At 40.7% G+C, this 18644-nt stretch overlaps 1 protein-coding gene across 1 annotated transcript in view; it reads left to right on the top strand.

Moving 5' to 3' along the window:
• Agl (amylo-alpha-1, 6-glucosidase, 4-alpha-glucanotransferase) overlaps nt 1-18644 on the top strand; it is a 72745-nt gene that overhangs the window by 10207 nt on the left and 43894 nt on the right. The window contains exons 3-12 of the mRNA XM_052730741.1: nt 6762-6972; nt 8399-8565; nt 9400-9603; nt 12064-12245; nt 12382-12493; nt 12856-12979; nt 13462-13564; nt 13653-13750; nt 15023-15162; nt 16933-17120. Coding sequence (XP_052586701.1) covers nt 6762-6972; nt 8399-8565; nt 9400-9603; nt 12064-12245; nt 12382-12493; nt 12856-12979; nt 13462-13564; nt 13653-13750; nt 15023-15162; nt 16933-17120 — 1529 coding nt within the window. The remainder of the gene's footprint in view (nt 1-6761; nt 6973-8398; nt 8566-9399; nt 9604-12063; nt 12246-12381; nt 12494-12855; nt 12980-13461; nt 13565-13652; nt 13751-15022; nt 15163-16932; nt 17121-18644) is intronic.

Raw genomic sequence — 18644 nt, 5'->3', positions numbered from 1 at the left:
CTGTTATGTCTCAGGAAATAAGATGGCCTGGGGGAACGTTGAAGGATGGGGATTAGCTGCAGGAGCAGTCAGAGCAAGAAGTTTAGCAGCTAAGTTCTCCATCTTAAGTGGGTGCAGTTCATAGTACCTCCAAACAAATTAGCATCTAAGGTCACTGATCCAGAACACCAGATATAATAGAAGGCATTTGAAATTGTGGCCTAAATGGGGCACAGAGACATATAAACTTGCACTACTTTTTTTCAGAATATTTGTATGTATATGTGTGCATATGTGTATGCATGTCCACATGTGTGCAGGTGCACATGTATGTGTAGGTGTTTATGTTCATGTGAAGGCCATGGTTAATCTCGGGTATTATTCCTCAGGATGGGATTGGCATTGCCAATAAGGCTAGGCTGGGTTGCCAGGGAGCCCCAGGAAGCCCTTTATCTCCATTGCCCCAGTGCTGAGATTACAGACATGTACTCCCAGGCCCAGATTTTTTTCTTTATTATTAATTTGTTTATTTTACATCCCGACCACAGTTTCCCCTTCCTTCTCTGTCGACGAATTTCTAAACAGTCTTAATAAATAAAAAACATGGAGCCAGATATAGGGGTGAAAACCTGAGAGATCAGGGAAATAGGGAAAGCCACAGCCAACCTTACCTCACCAACTCCACAGCTTCCAAAGAAACCTACTCCAGTCTACCCACGCCTATATGTCTTTCTGTTCTGTTCTCTCATTCACTCTCTCAGCCCAGCTACATCACTTCCTCTTCCTGCCCAGCTCTGTCATTTCCTGTCTGTCTGTACAGACCTCCAGACCTCTGTGGTTGGTGATGGGATTAAAGGTGTGTGTTACCATGCCTGGCTCTGTTCCCCAGTGTGGCCTTGAACTCACAGAGATCCAGACAGATTCCTGCCTCCCAAGTGATAGGATTAAAGGCATGTGCTATCATTGCCTGACTTCTGTTTAATAGAATGGCTGGCTTTTTCCTCTGATCTCCAGGCAAATTTTATTGGGAGACACAGTATATTGGGGGACACAATACATCACCACACTCCTCTGCTCCCATCCCCTCCCCCTTCTCTTTGCCTCCCACTTCAATCCATTCTCCTCTGTTTCTGTTCAGAAAGGGGAAGGCCTCCCATGGGTGTCAACAAAGCATGGCATTATCAAGTTGTAGTAAGACTAACAAGCACCTCCCCTTGTATTTAGGCTGGGAAAGGGAAACCAGCATGAGGAACAGGTTCCCAAAAGCCAGCCAAAGAATTAGAGACAGCCCCTGCTCTCATCATTAGAAGTCCCACAAGTAGACCAAGCTACACCACTGTCACATATATGTAGAGGGCCTAGGTCGGTCCCATGCAGGCTCCCTGGTTGTTGGTTCAGACTATGTGAGTTCCTAGGAGCCAGGTTAGTTGTTTCTGTGGGTTTTCTTGTGGTGTCCTTAACCCCTTTGGCTCCTACAATCCTTCCTCCCTCTCTTCAGCAGATTCTCCAAGCTTGGCCTAAAGTTAAGCTGTGAGTTGCTGCCATGCCCAGCTTTTTATGTGGATTCTGGGGATTAAACTTGGGTTCTCATGCTTGGATGGTAAATGCTTTACAGACTAAGGTATATCCTCATACCAGAATGATTTTGTGTGTGTGTGTGTGTGTGTGTGTGTGTGTGTGTGTGTGTGTACACGAATGTGTATGTTCCATGGCATAAGAGCAGAGGGCAGAAGACAATCTACAAGAATCAGTTCTTTCCTACATCCACGTGGGAAATAAGAATATGAAATATTAATAATAAATAAATAAAATTTGAAGAGAACATAAGACATAGCTGTCTTATTCACTATTATAGGGTAGATCTTCAGTGTATAATTTTTATTAATTTTGTTGGATGTTTCATAAGTGTTATAACTATTAGTATATTTATTTTTTTCTTTTTTTTTTTTGAGACAGGATCTCTATGTAGCCATGACTGTCCTGGAACTCACTATGTATACCAGGCTAGCCTGGAACTCACAGAGATCTACCTGCCTCTGTCTCCCAAGGCATGCACCTCCATACCTGACAGTATATTTATTCTCAGTAAGTAAATTCCGTAAGCATTAAGAATTCTACTCTGCCAGGCAGTGGTGGTTCACACCTTTAATCCCGGCACTCAGGAGGCAGAGGCAGGTGGATCTTTTGAGTTTGAGGCCAACCTCGTCTACAGAGCAAGTTCCAGGACAGCCAGGGCTACACAAAGAAACCCTGTCTCAAAAAAAAAAAAAAGTTCTACTCATTAGAACTTTCCTCTTCCTACCTTCTTCAATTGTTCTTGTCCATCATTAATTGACATACATCTATATAAAAATTTGTGATTTTGTTTTTTTGAAACAAGGCTCACATAGCTCAGGCTGGCCTTGATATTGCTGTAGAGCCAAAAATAACCTTGAACACCTGGTCTTCCTGCCTCTCACCCAAGGGCTGGGATTGCATGTTCCACCACAACCAGTTATATTTAAAACTTACATGTCCTGTGTATCTGATCAACTTGATATAGTCATAAATCTCATATTCTGATACTTATAAAGAAGTCCAAGCTGAACAAGAAAGACACCAATAGACATGCTAACGTGGATGGGGAGCTCTGGAGGCCTCAGCCCACACAGAACTACGGGCACTGAGAAATGCTGAGAGCAGAGAAGTAGTCTCCCCAGAGAAGAGCACACCAGTTGGTTATCCAGCCCCAAAACGTATACATAGAAGTAGCATTATACATGCTGGGCTGTTGGGAGAACCTGGCGGCCAGGTCCAGCTTTGATGTGTTGAATAGGCACCTCAGCGTTTGCCCTGGGTTGGAAATTTAACATCCCAGCCTTTTGTTGATAATAAATGAATGGATAAGGGGCAACATAATCATCTATGACTACTTCCTGCTGACATTGGGCATTGTAGGGAGACCTAAAAAGCTGGAATGTTGGCCAACTCCGGGAAGAGCCCACTGTTTCACTTGCTGTCCAGGCTCTCAGGACAATCTGGGGCTAGGGGTGTACAGACAGCAGTTGGAGCAGTTTGCAGCCTTTAATTGATTGGAAGTCTGCTGAAACAGATATATTAGGGACAGAAGGTAAAATTAAGGATTTCAGGGGAAATTTTTCCTTAGTTGTACATTTGATACTTTAAGGCCCATGGTCCTGGTAGTTGGGGGAGGAGAAGTCCCAAGGCCAGGGGAAAGGGAAGAGTTCCCACCCTCAGGAATAGGCTGTGGGGAAACAGGCTGTTGATTGACAGTACTTATCTGCAGTCCATTTGACCTGTGAGAGGTGGATCCAAGTCGATTACTTGAAGCTTACAAGGATTTTTTTTTTCAGTTGATAAAAAGAGGTAAAGAAGCCAGGCGGTGGTGGCGCACGCCTTTAATCCCAGCACTTGGGAGGCAGAGGCAGGCGGATCTCTGTGAGTTCGAGGCCAGCCTGGGCTACCAAGTGAGTTCCAGGAAAGGTGCAAAGCTACACAGAGAAACCCTGTCTCGGGAAAAAAAAAAGGAGGTAAAGGTTTTAGGTGGTAATGTTAGCATTACCACTGTTTGTAATCTGTACTGAAATCCACATTTTAGAAAGGGCAGTAGACTCATGCCTTTAAGTTATAGTCTTTCAAAGCTTGGGAACCTAAAAATGATTCTGGGTTAAAAGCATGAACACTCTTTCCTGGGTCCAGAAGACTGGGTGTGTATAGATTAGACAAATGTTTTTAGCGCAGTGAGAAGCACTTTTAAGTCTATACTTAGAAGGCAACTAAAGGGAATTTAAAATCTTGAGCTTGTTACTATGATAGTAATCATGCTTTATCAGACTAGATTAATAGCTTATCAGAACTCGGTTGACTAATGTTAAGACTCAGAACTTTTGAAGCCTTGATACATCAGTAGCATAGTGAGAAAGAAATCAGAAGCATTTTTCATTTTTATAATACCTTAAATCACCTTTTTATCTCCACTTAAGCTTTCACATCCTCAGACCTTTACAACCCGCATTTATATACCTTAATAGCTTAATTTACACACCTTAAGTCACTCTCTTATCACAATTTAAACTTTCACATTCTCAGACCTTTATAACTTGCATTTATACACCTTAAAACACCTTAGACCCTAAAACATGTTCTTAGAGCCTTAAAAACTTAAGCTTTCATATCTTCACATAAATTTTACACCTTAAAACACGTATTTTTGCCAGGCAGTGGTGGCACACGCCTTTAATCCCAGCACTTGGGAGGCAGAGCCAGGTGGATCTCTGTGAGTTTGAGGCCAGCCTGGTCTACAGAGCAAGATCCAGGACAGGCACCAAAACTACACAGAGAAATCCTGTCTCAGAAAAACAAAACAAAACAAAAAAAAAAAAAACACCTATTTTCTATCTACTCATTCACCAGGAAACACAAGTGGTTGATTATTGAGGGCAATCATTGCAAAGGAGTTCCTTTAAATAAAGGAATAGTAAAGAAGTTACATTGAAATCTATTTTGTGAATTTATCTCTTTTTTTGGAGTCTGGCAACAAGGTAAATTGTGTCAAGACCTAGTAGTAGCTCTAGGAAAATGAGGCCTATGTCCTGAGTTTTACACATGAAGAGAACAGTGAAGGCAGCTGAAGCCTTGGAAAAGGAGCTGGGTGCTTGCTGCTGTTAAAGCTACAGTCAGTTAGTATCCTCAGAGATCTGAGGATAGATTATTACTGTACATATAATCTAAATGGTCTATGTATCAATTAAAATGACAGAGACCCATTACCTAGATGGGTTATCCTAGGCTTCAGTGGCCTCCATAATTTCATTGTGGGCAATTGTAGGTCTTTGGCTGGCATACATAGTAGGTTAGGCCTTTGGCTGCCAGACTCAAGTCTGAGATTTTTCTGTAAGGGAAAAACTTGGGAGACTGACCTTACTTTGATGAGGCAAAGTAGAGCAATTAACCCAAAAAAATGTCCACAGTTTGAGCAGAGCCCTGAAAGCAAGCTAGGCCTGGGGCAGTTTTGCCCAGCGGTTAGCATTACCACAATCCAGGTGGAGTTGTCATGCCCCATCTGTCTTTGGGTACCTTTAGGGTTTCTGCTAGGAGGGGGCAGTCCTTTCTATTCTGGGAAGCTTAAACATTTTAAATGCCATATTCTGCAGATCTGAATAGACAAACTGGGTGCCAGCAAAGAGATAAGAATGAAAACCTGGTGCAGATGAACTTCATCAACCTGGATCAATCTAATAACAGGCAGTTTATTCCCATATGTTTAAGCCCAGTACAATTTTTCTGATGTAATACAATCCCCAATGCACAAGGCATAATTACATTGAAATCAACTCAGGGTACCTATCATTTCCTCCAAGAAGATGGGTTCTGGAGATAGGCTACTTATACTAGCTTAAGGCCTAAGGGTCTGGCTTGGTCTCAGTCATACAGATAATGTAGAGGTCATGTGGCTTTTAGCTACCTCTGGTCCTGGTTGTGGGAATATGTATATATGTATGTATGTATGTAACAACAATTAAAAAAAGTCATTGATTTGAAAGAGAGCAAGGAGGGGTGTATTGAAGGGAGGGAAAGGAAGGGTTAAATTATATAATTATAATCTGAAAAAAAGATTTTTTTAAAAGTCTGCTATAAACCAACCTAAACTTTTTCTTTTTTTGGTTTTTTGAGACAGGGTTTCTCTGTAGCTTTGGAGCTTGTCCTGGACTAGCTCTGTAGACCAGGCTGGCCTCGAACTCACAGAGATCCGCCTGCCTCTGCCTCCCGAGTGCTGGGATTATAGGCGTGCGCCACCACTGCCCGGCAACTTTTTCTTAACTGTAATTTCAGCTATAGTGTATTTGTTTTTTCCATCTTATAGCAGAATATTTGTGACATAGAAAAGAAGTCTTGGATACATTTTCCTTTAAACAGCCAGCTTTGGTAAAAGTGGACATATCTTGGCTTCCAGGATTCACAAAGCTTTAATAATCGTGAGATGTATGGCTGTAGGCAGTGGTGCATTGCTGGCAAATGTGCTGGCCCATAAGAACCAACTGCACACATCCCTTCCGATTCTGAGCTCAGTGATGTGTCTGGTAGCTTTAGCTCATCCATAGTGGGTAGTTCTGTAAGGAAGTCAACAAATACTGCAAGCTAGTACTTCCCATTATGCAAGAAGTACTTCCCATCCCTAGAGGCTGCTACTGTGTTTGGAGTAGTAGTAGTGTGTTTGTGGCACACTGCTGAGTTTGAGCAGGTTTAAGAGATTCACTGCAAGGCTTCCAGAATGCTTGTTGAGTCTGCAGTCTGCTCAGCTTCTCTGTGCAGCAGGACAGCTGTCTTGTGACATCTTCCACATTCTACATACAATTCCATTCTCTGACATAGAGACTCACTTTCTCCATTGTGGTCTGTGAAATAGCAGAGATTTCCGCTCGGATACCCACCTGTAGGTGTTGATTGAAGGGCAACAATAAGGGTTCGGAATGGAGTGGTGGAGGAGTTAGGGTCAAATGTCAGGTAAGAATCTATACACTCAGTGTGTGACTAGAAATCAGACTGCAGGGAAAGGAAAGGAGGATGTTGCAAAGGAGACGCTTCTGGGGTGATAGCATATACATATGCTAAATGTAAAAAGTGCAGCAAAATCAAAATGCCAAGTAGTTCCAAAAGTAACATTAGGTATGGCAGATTATCTATCTTAAGTATATTTGAAAATTCATAAGTTTTTATAATGTTTTAAGTAGAATACCTTCAGTGAGTTTATTAAAGTGGTTTATTCAAATGCTTTTGTGTAGGGTTTGAACTACAGTTCCGATTAGGCCCAACTTTACAAGGGAAAGCTGTTACTGTGTATACAAATTACCCATTTCCTGGAGAAGCATTTAATCGAGAAAAATTCCGTTCCTTGGATTGGGAAAACCCAACAGAAAGAGAAGATGATTCTGATAAATACTGTAAGCTTCATCTGCAGCAGTCTGGATCTTTTCAGTACTACTTCCTTCAAGGGTAAGCCAGGAGTTAATGTATTCTATAACTTAAGTTATCTGACTGTAAATGTTACCGTGTGAACCATGGTGATGCAGTTTTTACAGAGTTTTTGTGTGTTTGTTTGGCTTTTTGTTTTTTCAAGACAGGGTTTTTCTATATTGCCTGGGCTGTCCTGGAACTTCCTGGCTGGCCTCGAACTCAGAGACCTGCCTGACTACCTCCCGAGTGCTGGGATTAAAAGCATGAGCCACTTGCCTAACTATGGTGCTTTCTTGAGATGTGAGGAGGTCACTGTCTAGCCTGTTGTACATTCAAGTTGTATGTAGTTAAACTCCAAGCTTTTCCTGTCATCAGTTTAGAAGACTCTACTTATTTGAATGATATTGTTATTGATAGATATTAGTATTTATTTTCTAATAAATCAACCATACTGGATGTCATATTTTATTCTATGGAGATCTGTAGTAGTTGAGAAAGGATAGGAAATACCTGTTCTGGGGCTGGAAAGATGGCTTAGTGGTTAAGAGCTTGCACTGCTCTCACTGAGAACCCAAGTTTTGTTTCCAACCTTCACATCAAGTGGCCCACAGCCTCCTGTAATTCCAGCTTCAGGAGATTCATCACCCTCTTCTCCGATAGGCATCTTCACTCAAGTGCACATAGCCACACACTGACAGACACGAACACATAATAAAAAAGGAAAGAAAATACCTGTTACATGTTTTATTACAACCTTGTAAATGACTATTTATTTATTTATTTTGTTTTTTTTTGAGACAGGGTTTTTTTATGTAGCTTTGGAGCCTTTCCTGGAACTCATTCTGTAGCCCAGGCTGGCCTTGAACTTAGAGATCCACCTGGCTCTGCCTCCCAAGTGCTGGGATTAAAGGTGTGTGCCACCACTACCCGGCTGTAAATGACTTTTTAAAAATGATTTATTTATTTTTATTTTATGTGCATTGATGTTTTGCTTACATGCATGTCTGTATGAGGGTATATGGTACACCAGAACTGGAATAACAGGCAGCTATGAGCTGCTATATCAGTGCTAGGAATTGAACCTGGGGCCTCTGAAAGAGCAGCCAGTGCTCTTAACCTCTAAGCCATCTCTCCAGCCCCAGCCAATGCTCTTAACCCCTGAGCCATCTCTCCAATCCCTGTAAATGACTTTTATATACTTATAAATAAACATTTTAGCCATGTGTGGTGGCACAGCCCTATAATCCCATCACTGCGTATATGGAGGCAGGATGATCTGAAGTTCAGGGTCTTCCTCCACTATATAGTAAATTTGAGGCAGCCTGGGCTACATGAAACCCTGGATGAATGGGAGGGAGGAATAGAGGGAGGGGTTTAAGGGCAATTAACCTTCCAGATAGAATCAAACTGAATTATTGCTTTTCCCCTCTAACTAACTAAAAATGTTTTGTTTATTTTCCCTTAGAAGTGAGAAAAGTGGAGGAGGTTACATAGTTGTGGATCCTGTTTTACGTGTTGGAGCTGATAACCACGTGTTACCCCTGGACTGTGTTACTCTCCAGACATATTTAGCAAAGTGTTTAGGACCCTTTGATGAGTGGGAAAGCCGACTAAAGGTTGCAAAGGAATCAGGTAGTGTTCAGTTTGCTTTCTTTTTCTTTTCTTCATTTTAAAACTAAACAGAGTCGCTATGATACAGGTCTCACAGGCTTTCCTTCTCCTTTTAATATTGATTACTAATGTAGTGAGAAAAATAAAATCCACAGCTTCTACAGATACCAGGTTCTGTGGATCAGGTTAACAAAGAAAGGCACTTGGTCATAAAGTAAAATGATTATCATTTATAAGATTTTATTTGGCACATGAAAGTTAGTAAAGTTATTAAAATATGAAGGAAAATGTATCATCATATATGATTTTAATTAGCCAATATTGATTATCCCTTTTCTATATAAAAGGCATATGCTGCTGGACATGCCAAGAATAAAATGAAACTCAGTTGTATTTTCCTCTTAAGTAAGGTAGACTAGCATCAACATTCTAGTGTCATGCTAAATATACTACAGAGAAGGGAATGAAAGTTTCAGTGGCATAACTCTGGTGAATGCAAGTCCCATGGAACATTTAAAGTATTACACTTGTGTACGACATTTTGTGCATGCCGCTCTGTCCTGTCAGCAATTACAGTTGAACCTAATAAGAGCTAAGCACTGTGGTGATGGTTACCAAATAGCTCATGTCATTACCCACTTCTCATAGATGAGGACAGTGATAGCCTGAAAGCCGTAAGTGGATTTGCTGACAGTCTGTTGTGGTAGAGCTAGGACTTGAACCCTAGCCATTGGTTCCTTTTCTACTGGCATGTCTGTCTTACTGTTGATGAGAAAGCTCACATTTATACCTTGCTTAGCTTCAGGGTGATCTGTTTGCCTTTTCATGTGATGGTCTGTGTTTTCTTACTTGTAGGTTACAACATGATTCACTTCACCCCACTGCAGACTCTTGGACTGTCTAGGTCATGCTACTCCCTTGCTGACCAGCTAGAATTAAATCCTGACTTTTCAAGACCTAATAAAAGATATTCCTGGAATGATGTTGGGCAGCTAGTAGACAAACTGAAAAAGGAGTGGAATATTCTTTGTATTACGGATGTTGTCTACAATCATACTGGTATGCGCTTCAGTGATTTCAGTGTGAATATTAAATTCTTACTGTTTTGTTTATTAATATTTTCATTTGATTTTAAATTGTTGTTGTTAGTAGTATTTTGCAGTGTGAGGAATTGAACACTGGACCTCATAAATGCTAAAGAAAGCAAGCTGTCTGCCACTTAGGCATGTGGCCCTTATATAACATTCATTCTAAAGATTAAAAAAAAAAAACAATTAAGAGGCCTTTGATTTTAAAATGGTTTTATAGAATAATGCCAGTGTTAGGTGAGCATATAGTCAACATAAAAGTACTTTGCATGTGATGCTTATAGAAATAGGAGAGTGAGCATAAGAGGGACCTAGACATTTGTTTCCACCTGAATATAAGTACTTTTCCGACTGACAAGGGGATTCTGTACAGCAGGAGCCCTTGTTCTGTACCACACATTTAAAAATATAACGCTGAGCATGGTGGGTATGCCAGCAATCCCAGCACTTGGGAGGCAGAGGTCGGGGAGTCACTGTGAGTTCAAGACCAGCCTGGGCTACACATTGAGTTGCAGACCAACCAGAAGGGCTATATTATGAGACTCTGTCCCCAACAACAGCACTCATTATTGAAGAGAAAATTATTGATAAATCCTCAAAGTCAAATCCTTTATGTGATAAAAGAGTGTAGTTCGACATCTAAAGTACTAAAAAGAGTAAAGCTAGACTGTTTGGGTTCCCCATAGATGTGTTGTTTTCCTGACAGCCGTCCTTACAGAGGTATTTGTTCCTCTTACCTGTCCAAGCAGCTTGCCTGGCCTCATGGGGCCTGTGGCCCTGGCCTTCTGCTTTAACCCTGTGTGCCTTACAAGGATCCACTGTGTGTACCACAGTGTGGACAGTCTGGAAACCACTGCTTTACATATGTCAGCAGTGGAAATTCTGGATGGAGCAGTTTTGAGGTGTAGCTGTTTCATAAAGTCTTTCCTAAGTAGCCATAGGAATTATGAAGATACTTAAAAGCATATATATATATATACACATTTCATGACTGTTGGTAATAATCTCTAATAGTAATGGCAAACAAAGTTGGATTTTTAAAAAGATACATTCAGGCTGGGCAGTAGTGGCGCATGATTTTAATCCTAGCACTCAGGAGGCAGAGGCAGGCGGATCTCTGTGAGTTTGTAGGCCAGCCTGGTCTGTAGAGAGAGATCTAGGACAGCCAAGGCTACACAGAGGAACCCTCTCTCAAAAACTAAACAAAAAAATACATTCCAAAATGTGATATTTCTACATGTACTTTGGAACCAGGCTTCAAAGTCTACGGTGAAAACTTTGTATTTCAGTAACTCCATATTCACCACCTGAAAACTGGCAGTGTTGGTAATGACTTGGACACCTATAACATTCCCATCGAATTAGCAGACCACATATAGACACAGAGCTATAAATAGTGAGGTTAGAATACTGCTTAGGCAGTGGCTCGTTAAGACACTTCATAAGAAATTGTATTTATCCCTTTCAGAAGACAGGCATTCCAAGATGAGTGTTCGCTCAGCCATGATGGTGAGCCAGGTTCTTCCGGGTTGCTCCATCATCTCCTACACTTAACTTCCAATGTTTAATACGTATGCTCTGGCTCCTGTTGCCACACTTAGTGGAGATGGGAAGTCAAGAGTTTAAAGACACGAGCTGGTGTAATGTTACTCTGCCCACAATGCATCACATAGGATTTTGTCTCTGGTCACACCTAGCTACACAGGAGACTTGCAGTATAGTGTTTGGTTTTTGTTTGTTTTTGTTTTTGAGACAGGGTCTCACTTTGTAGCCCAGGCTGGCCTGGAATTCACTGTGTAGACCAGGCTAAGCATCAAACTTGTGGTAATCCTTCCTTAGCCTGTCAAATGCTGGAGTTATAAATACAAGCCACCAAGCCATGCAGTGGTGGTACACACCTTTAGTCCCAGCTCAGGAGGCAGAGGCAAGCAGATCTCTGAGTCTGAGGCAGCCTGGTCTACAGAGCAAGTTCCAGGCAGGGTGACACAGAAAAACCCTGTCTTGAAAAATCACTAAATAAGTAAATACAAGCCACCATCCCTTGCTCAGTTTAACTTTTATTATCAGATCTGTGTTCTTTTTTTTTTTGAAGATTTATTTATTTATTATGTATACAATGTTCTGCCTGCGGTGTACACCTGCAGACCAGAAGAGGGCACCAGATCTCATTATTGATGGTTGTGAGCCACCATGTGGTTGCTGGGAATTGAACTCAGGACCTCAGGAAGAAGAGCCAGTGCTCTTAACCTCTGAGCCATCTCTCCAGGCCAGATCTGTGTTCTTAGTATAGCCTGTTTTCATCTGTTTATTTATTGTAGGTACAAATAAACACTGAGTAAATAGGTTACTTACTAAATAACAATAAACTAGAAATAATAGTGATTATAAAGTCCAGTCTGACTACAAGATGTGTTCTTCCCTTTTCTTTAAGCTACTAACAGTAAGTGGATCCACGAACATCCAGAATCTGCATATAATCTTGTTAATTCTCCACACTTGAAACCTGCCTGGGTCCTGGACAGAGCACTTTGGCATTTCTCCTGTGATGTGGCAGATGGGAAGTACAGAGAAAAAGGAGTCCCTGCTTTGATTGAAAATGATCAACACATGAATGTAAGTGTGTGTAGCAGACCACCCCACAAACTTCCAAAGAGCAAATTAACTGTATATAAGTGGAAATAGGTATAATATGGAGAAAGGAATGTGGTCAGGTACATTTTATGTTGTTTTTAACATTGAAATTTTTCAGGGCATTCGGAAAATAATTTGGGAGGACATTTTCCCAAGGATTCAGCTGTGGGAGTTTTTCCAAGTAGACGTTCACAAAACAGTTGAACAATTTAGAACACTTCTCATTCAAGGTAAAGACTTTAAACTAGGTTGTCCCTATTGCTTTTTAAGACATTTAAGGTTACTCTTAAAGGGATGACTCTTTCTCTGTAGTTAGTATCATTATTAAATCTTTATGGATAATGTTTGTGGGATTTTTACAATACAAAACTCCAGTTTTTCTTGGCAAAGTGACGCGTGCCTTTAATCTCAGCACTCGGGAGGGAGAAGCACATTTGTGTGTAAGTAGGAAGGGGAGGGAGGAAGGAAATATCCCTGTTAACTTTTTGTTTTATTTTCTATGAAATAGTTATATACTGAAAAATTGAAAAAGTGACAGTTACAATCTTCTGTGAATGTTTGCATTTAAAATACAATTTTTTCTTTCTTTCAGAAAACAGGAGAGTGACTAAATCTGATCCAAAGGAACATCTTAAAATTATTCAGGACCCTGAATACAGACGGCTCGGCTGTGCTGTTGATATGAGCCTCGCACTGGTGACTTTCGTACCACATGAGTATGTTATGCTTTTCCCCGGTAGTGTTACTCCTAAATACTGATACTATTCATTAAAACCTTCATTGAAAATGAATAAAGGAAGGGGTTGATGAGGCGACTCAGTAGGTAAAGGCGCTTGCTGACCTCTTGAAATTGATCCTCAGAAGAAGAAAATCCACTCTGGAAAGCTGTCCCTTGATCACCACACACATGCTATGCACACCCATACACATACACAACTTGTACATACTTAATAAATAACAAATGTGACATGTTTTTAAAATAAACTGAAGCGATCGGCCCTGTTTTTACAATTTCAACACCTGACCTTTCCTACATTCTCTGTGTCAGGCCATCGTGCTAAACGTGTAATTAAAACTTTTACAACTGAAAAGGCTCCTCACTCCTGATGACAGTGTTTAAGATTTCTGTGACACTCGTTGGGAAATGTTCAAGTCTGGGTTTTGAAAGCACTAATGCTTGTTTTCCTCTGTGTGCTAGCACTGGGCCAGCTGCACTTGAAGAGTGCTGTAACTCGTTCCGGAAGAGACTTGAGGAGTTGAATGCAGAGAAGCACCACCTCACCAGCTGCCACCAGGAACAGGTCCAGCCAGCTCTGAATCACTGCTTTTCTTTGAGTCTGAGTCCCTGGCATTTCCATTGGCATTGTAACGTAATTCAATGTTTTGTAGGCCGTCAATTGTCTCTTGGGAAACGTGTTTTATGAACGACTGGCTGGCCATGGCCCTAAACTAGGACCCGTCACTAGAAAACATCCTTTAGTTACCAGGTATACATTCTATTTTAAAAAATGTCCTCTTGATGATAATAAACGTTGAGAGCATTTAACTTTTCAACTTGACCTAATATTTCTTTTTCTTCAATACAGTACATTGAAATAGAAGTTCTGATTCAGAAATAGACTTATTACTGATTAATTTTCATAGATAAGTCTTTAATTTGAAAAACAATCAGCAGTTTGAACCAAATTACATTTATTTATGTTGGTATTTCTGGAGAAGTGCATATTTAATGTCAGTCTGTTTACTGTTGCTAAAACAGAATGCCCAAAATTGGGTAATTTATAAAGAAAGGGAGTTTAATTTGGTTCAGGGTCCACAGGCCAGGAAGTCTAAGAACGTGGCAGTAGTATCTGCTCACTTTCTGGCTAGGGCTTTGGGCTGTCTCCATTCATGGCAGGAAGATGACAGGCAAGTGAGTGTAGATGGAAGATGCAAAACATAAGGTGACTTCTGAAACCCACCATCATGATAACTATGCAAGAACTCACCCAGAAGAGAAGGATGTTAATCCACTCACGAGGGTGTCCTGCCCAGAACCAGGACACCTGTCACTGGGCGTCATCTCCCAGCACTACCACGCTAAGGAATTAAGGCTCCACACCTGGTGTGGTAGCACATGTCTAATCCCACAGTATGGAAGCAGAGATGGGAGAAGTCCAAGCTCAGGGTCCCTGTGCTGGAAAGTGAGGCTTTGTCTAAAGAAGGGGAGGGGCAAAGGAGTTAAGGTTCCAGTGCATGAACTTTTGGAAACACTGTACGGATAGCACTCGGCAGTAGTAAATTCAGTGCTAGTCGGAGAGAGCAAGCACCTCACTCCTTACATAAAACCTGCAGCATCGGGGCTAGAAGGATGGCTCGGCAAGTAAGAGCACTTGCTGCTCCTGCGGAGGACCTGGGTTCAGTTCCCAGCTTCTGCTTGGTGGAACCACCCATAACTCCAGTTCCGCGGAATGCGTTGTCCTCTTCTGGCCCCACGGCCACCAAACTACACACAGGGCACTCAGTATGTTCAGGCAAAATACTCATCTACAAAATAAAATTAATCAACTTTTTATAAAGCACACAGTGTATGTTAGGCAGCTAAAGGGTAGGAAATCCTCAGTGGTTTCCCTATAATTCTACAAAGTTGTGAAGGTTATTTAATGTTAGCTATTCTTCAATTTTTTTCATTTTAGTTCTTCAAGTTTTTAATGTTGCTCCTTCTCATTCTCTTCATGGAGTTTCTTTGTGTGGACCTTCTTTTAATTCTCTCTCCCTAGGTATTTTACTTTCCCCTTTGAAGAAATGGCCTTATCCACAGAAGAGTCCATGATGCACCTCCCAGATAAAGCTTGCTTCCTGATGGCACACAATGGATGGGTGATGGGCGATGATCCCCTTCGCAACTTCGCTGAGCCAGGTCCCTGACTTTTCGCTTCTCTCTAGATAGGAAACGAGCTTGTGGAAGGCTCAAACTGGGATCTGTTTTATTGGTTGTTTTTGTTTTTACAGTAGGTTCTTGATTTTTAAACTGTTTGACTAGAGGTATCAGAAATGCATCAGTTTGAGAGCGAACCTGTCTCCTTCACCCTCGCCTCTCATTTTCTCAAACTAACTGTTATGTGTCTGTTTCATATAGCGTCTGTCTACTTAGGATTCAGTTTAAGCAGAATATTCTATTGCTTTTTTTTTAATGTGTGTAGATGTTTTGCCTGCATGTACATATGTATGTGTAACACATGCATGCAATGCCCACAGAGGCGGTCAGGTACCCTGGGATTGAATTTATAGATAGTCGTAAGCCACCACGTGGTTGCTGGGAGAAGAACCCAGGTCCTCTGGAATAGTAGCCAGGACTCTTAACCACTGAGTCATCTCTTCTGCCCCTCCACTACATTTTAAAAAATAAGTTAGAAACCGCTTTTGTTAGACTACATTGTTGTAAGATATTTTCACTTATTGGCCAGGGAAGTTAACTGTAAAGGCAAGCTAGAGACAGTTATCCTCAGAGTCCTTCCTCCTCACTCTTAGAGTCTTCTCTAAAACTTCTTCACTGGAGGAAACCCATTGCTGTATTTTTCTCCCCCAGAATTCCAGGGCTAAGACTTTATTTTAGTAACATTACAGTTAATTTAAAAATTGTATTTATTTTTAAAGAATATAGTTTTGAGTTAAGGTTTTTCTGTCCTCCCTTTTCTGGTAAGTCTAAAGGAAAAAAGCCATTCTGCTGTATACCATGGTTTTAATATACCTGTTGCTAAAAGGGGTGGTGAGGAGAATTTAAGGGTAGAGCTGGAGCTTTAAAAATTTGTGTAAAACTTTGGGGCATGGTGTTGTGCACCTTTAGTGCTAACTCTGGGGAGGAGGATCTGTGTGAGTTCGAGGCCAGCCTGGTCTATAGAGTGAGTGCCAGGAACTTGCTCAAAGTCCTCTCTCAAAACAAGAACTAACGTTTTAAAAACAGAATGATATCACTGTAAATGTTTCTCCTTAAGAAAGAGCTTGAACTTTGTATATTGAGCTTACATCTTAAGAGGGGACTGACTCAGCTGGGTGGTGGTGGCGCACGCCTTTAATCCCAGCACTCGGGAGGCAGAGCCAGGCGGATCTCTGTGAGTTCGAGGCCAGCCTGGTCTCCAAAGCGAGTTCTAGGAAAGGCGCAAAGCTACACAGAGAAACCCTGTCTCGAAAAACCAAAAAAAAAAAAAAAAAAAAAAAGAGGGGACTGACTCTAAAGCTAGAACTTTTTACAGAATAGTTAGGAGCTAAAATTGATGTCTTGAAACTTCATCCTATGCCAGTTTACTTTTTCCCCCCAAAGTGTTGGGAGTTCAAACCAATGCCTTTTACACACATAAGTGCTATATACCTGAGCTATGTTCTCATCCTCATTTTAGATGTAATTTTATCCAGGAGACTGGAGAAATGGCTCACCAGTTTAGAGCAGCTCCAGTTCCAGATAATCAACCACCCTCTTCTGGCCCCTGAGAGCACCAAGCACATACATGGTATACAGACATACATGCAGGCAAAACACCATACGCATAAGATAAAAATCATAATTAATTTTTTAAATTTAGCCAGAATATCATTTATGGAAGAAATAACAGTTTGAAAACAGCATTGTTTCCTTGGGATAATTGTTGTCATCCAATTTCATGCACCACTGAAGGCAATTGTTCTTTTACAGGCTCAGAGGTTTATTTAAGGAGAGAATTGATTTGCTGGGGTGACAGTGTTAAATTGCGCTATGGGAATAAGCCAGAGGACTGTCCTTATCTGTGGGCACACATGAAGAAATACACTGAGATAACTGCCACTTACTTCCAGGGAGTGCGTCTTGACAACTGCCACTCCACACCTCTTCACGTGGCTGAGGTACGAACAACTCCTTTTCCTTGACAAAAGAAATAACAGTGACATCTGGTAGCTTCGTGAAGTTCCTGCCACACAGGTCTAGTCTGCTCTTGTACACTGCTGTTGATTTAGTAGTAATATTTGACACATATGACAGCTTATCTAATTCTAACAACCTGGTTTTGTTTTTGATTTCTGAGACAGGATTTCACTGTGTAACCCTGGTTGTCCTGGGACTGGTTCTGTAGGTCAGACTGGCCTCGAACTCAGTGATCCACCTGCCTCTGCCTCCGTAGTGCTGAGATTAAAGATGTGCACCACCATGCCCAGCTTCTAACAATCTTTTGATATAACTGTTATAGAATACTAGGCTATAAAATGTTTAGTAAGTTAGTTTTTAAATTTAGAAAAAATATCATAATTTTATGTAATAATATGCATGATAACTTTATTGACAATATATAAAATATTAAGGTGTCTTTTAGGTTGTTTCCAATATATATTATAAATGTAAAGTTGAATAGCGTATTATACATTATAGTGATTATTCAACTTAGGCTTTTGTTTTCATTTTAGGGGTACTTGGGCATTGCATATTGCAGTACTGTGTTCTGTTCTGAGCTATAATCCCTAGCCCTTATAATGGACATTTAAACACTAACACTGTGGCTTATTAAAGCTAATTTAAGCCTCATTAATTCAATTTTAATCAGTCACCTTTAGAAACATAAATGAACGCTAACTGTAATCTGTTCTTTGGGCTTTTGAGCAATGTCAGTATTTACTCTACCTCTTATAAAGATAAATTTAGTAGTTTTTAAAGTGACGGTTCATGAAAATATGTACTTATTAGCCGGGTTTAGTGGCTCATACCTTTAATCCCAGCACTAGAAGGCAGAGGCAGGTGATCTCTGTGAGTTTGAGGCAGAGGCAGGTGATTTCTGTGAGTTTGAAACAGAGGCAGGTGATCTCTGTGAGTTTGAGGCCCAGCCTGGTCTACAGAGTGAGTTCCAGGACAACCAGGGCTACATAGAGAGACCCTGTCTCAAAAAATGAAAAGAAAAAGTGCTTATATAAAAAACACATTAACTTATTTAGTTCACATTTTCTCTCTGTGTGGTATGTGTATGTGTTTTTGTGATTCCAGATGGTTTTAATGGGAGGGATTTGATAGGAAACATTAACCAGGCCGGTAGAACATTATTTACCTCTAAAAATTTGAAGCAGAGAGTCTTTTTCAGCTGTGCTTTTAGCAACAGTAAAAAAGCCATATTTGTAACATTGCTATAATGTTATATAGCAAATTAAATTTAAATGGCAAAGTTCTCTAGAATTCTACTTCTTAGCTAATAAAATTGCAGGTATTTTACTACCTCTGTGTAAGAATTCCTTCAAAAAAAATTGATAACAATCTGATTATTAACCACTATTATCTGTTTCTCTGATAAATCAGTAGCACCAATGTTACATATGCATTACACACACACACAGGCACACGCATATGTAGAAGTGGTAAGGTGCTGGCATTTGTTGTCATCTACAGGA

Source organism: Peromyscus californicus, unplaced genomic scaffold, assembly GCF_007827085.1.
Source record: "Peromyscus californicus insignis strain IS unplaced genomic scaffold, ASM782708v3 Scaffold_9__1_contigs__length_137607984, whole genome shotgun sequence".
Taxonomy (NCBI): domain Eukaryota; kingdom Metazoa; phylum Chordata; class Mammalia; order Rodentia; family Cricetidae; genus Peromyscus; species Peromyscus californicus.
This window is presented reverse-complemented; position numbering and strand designations above follow the sequence as displayed.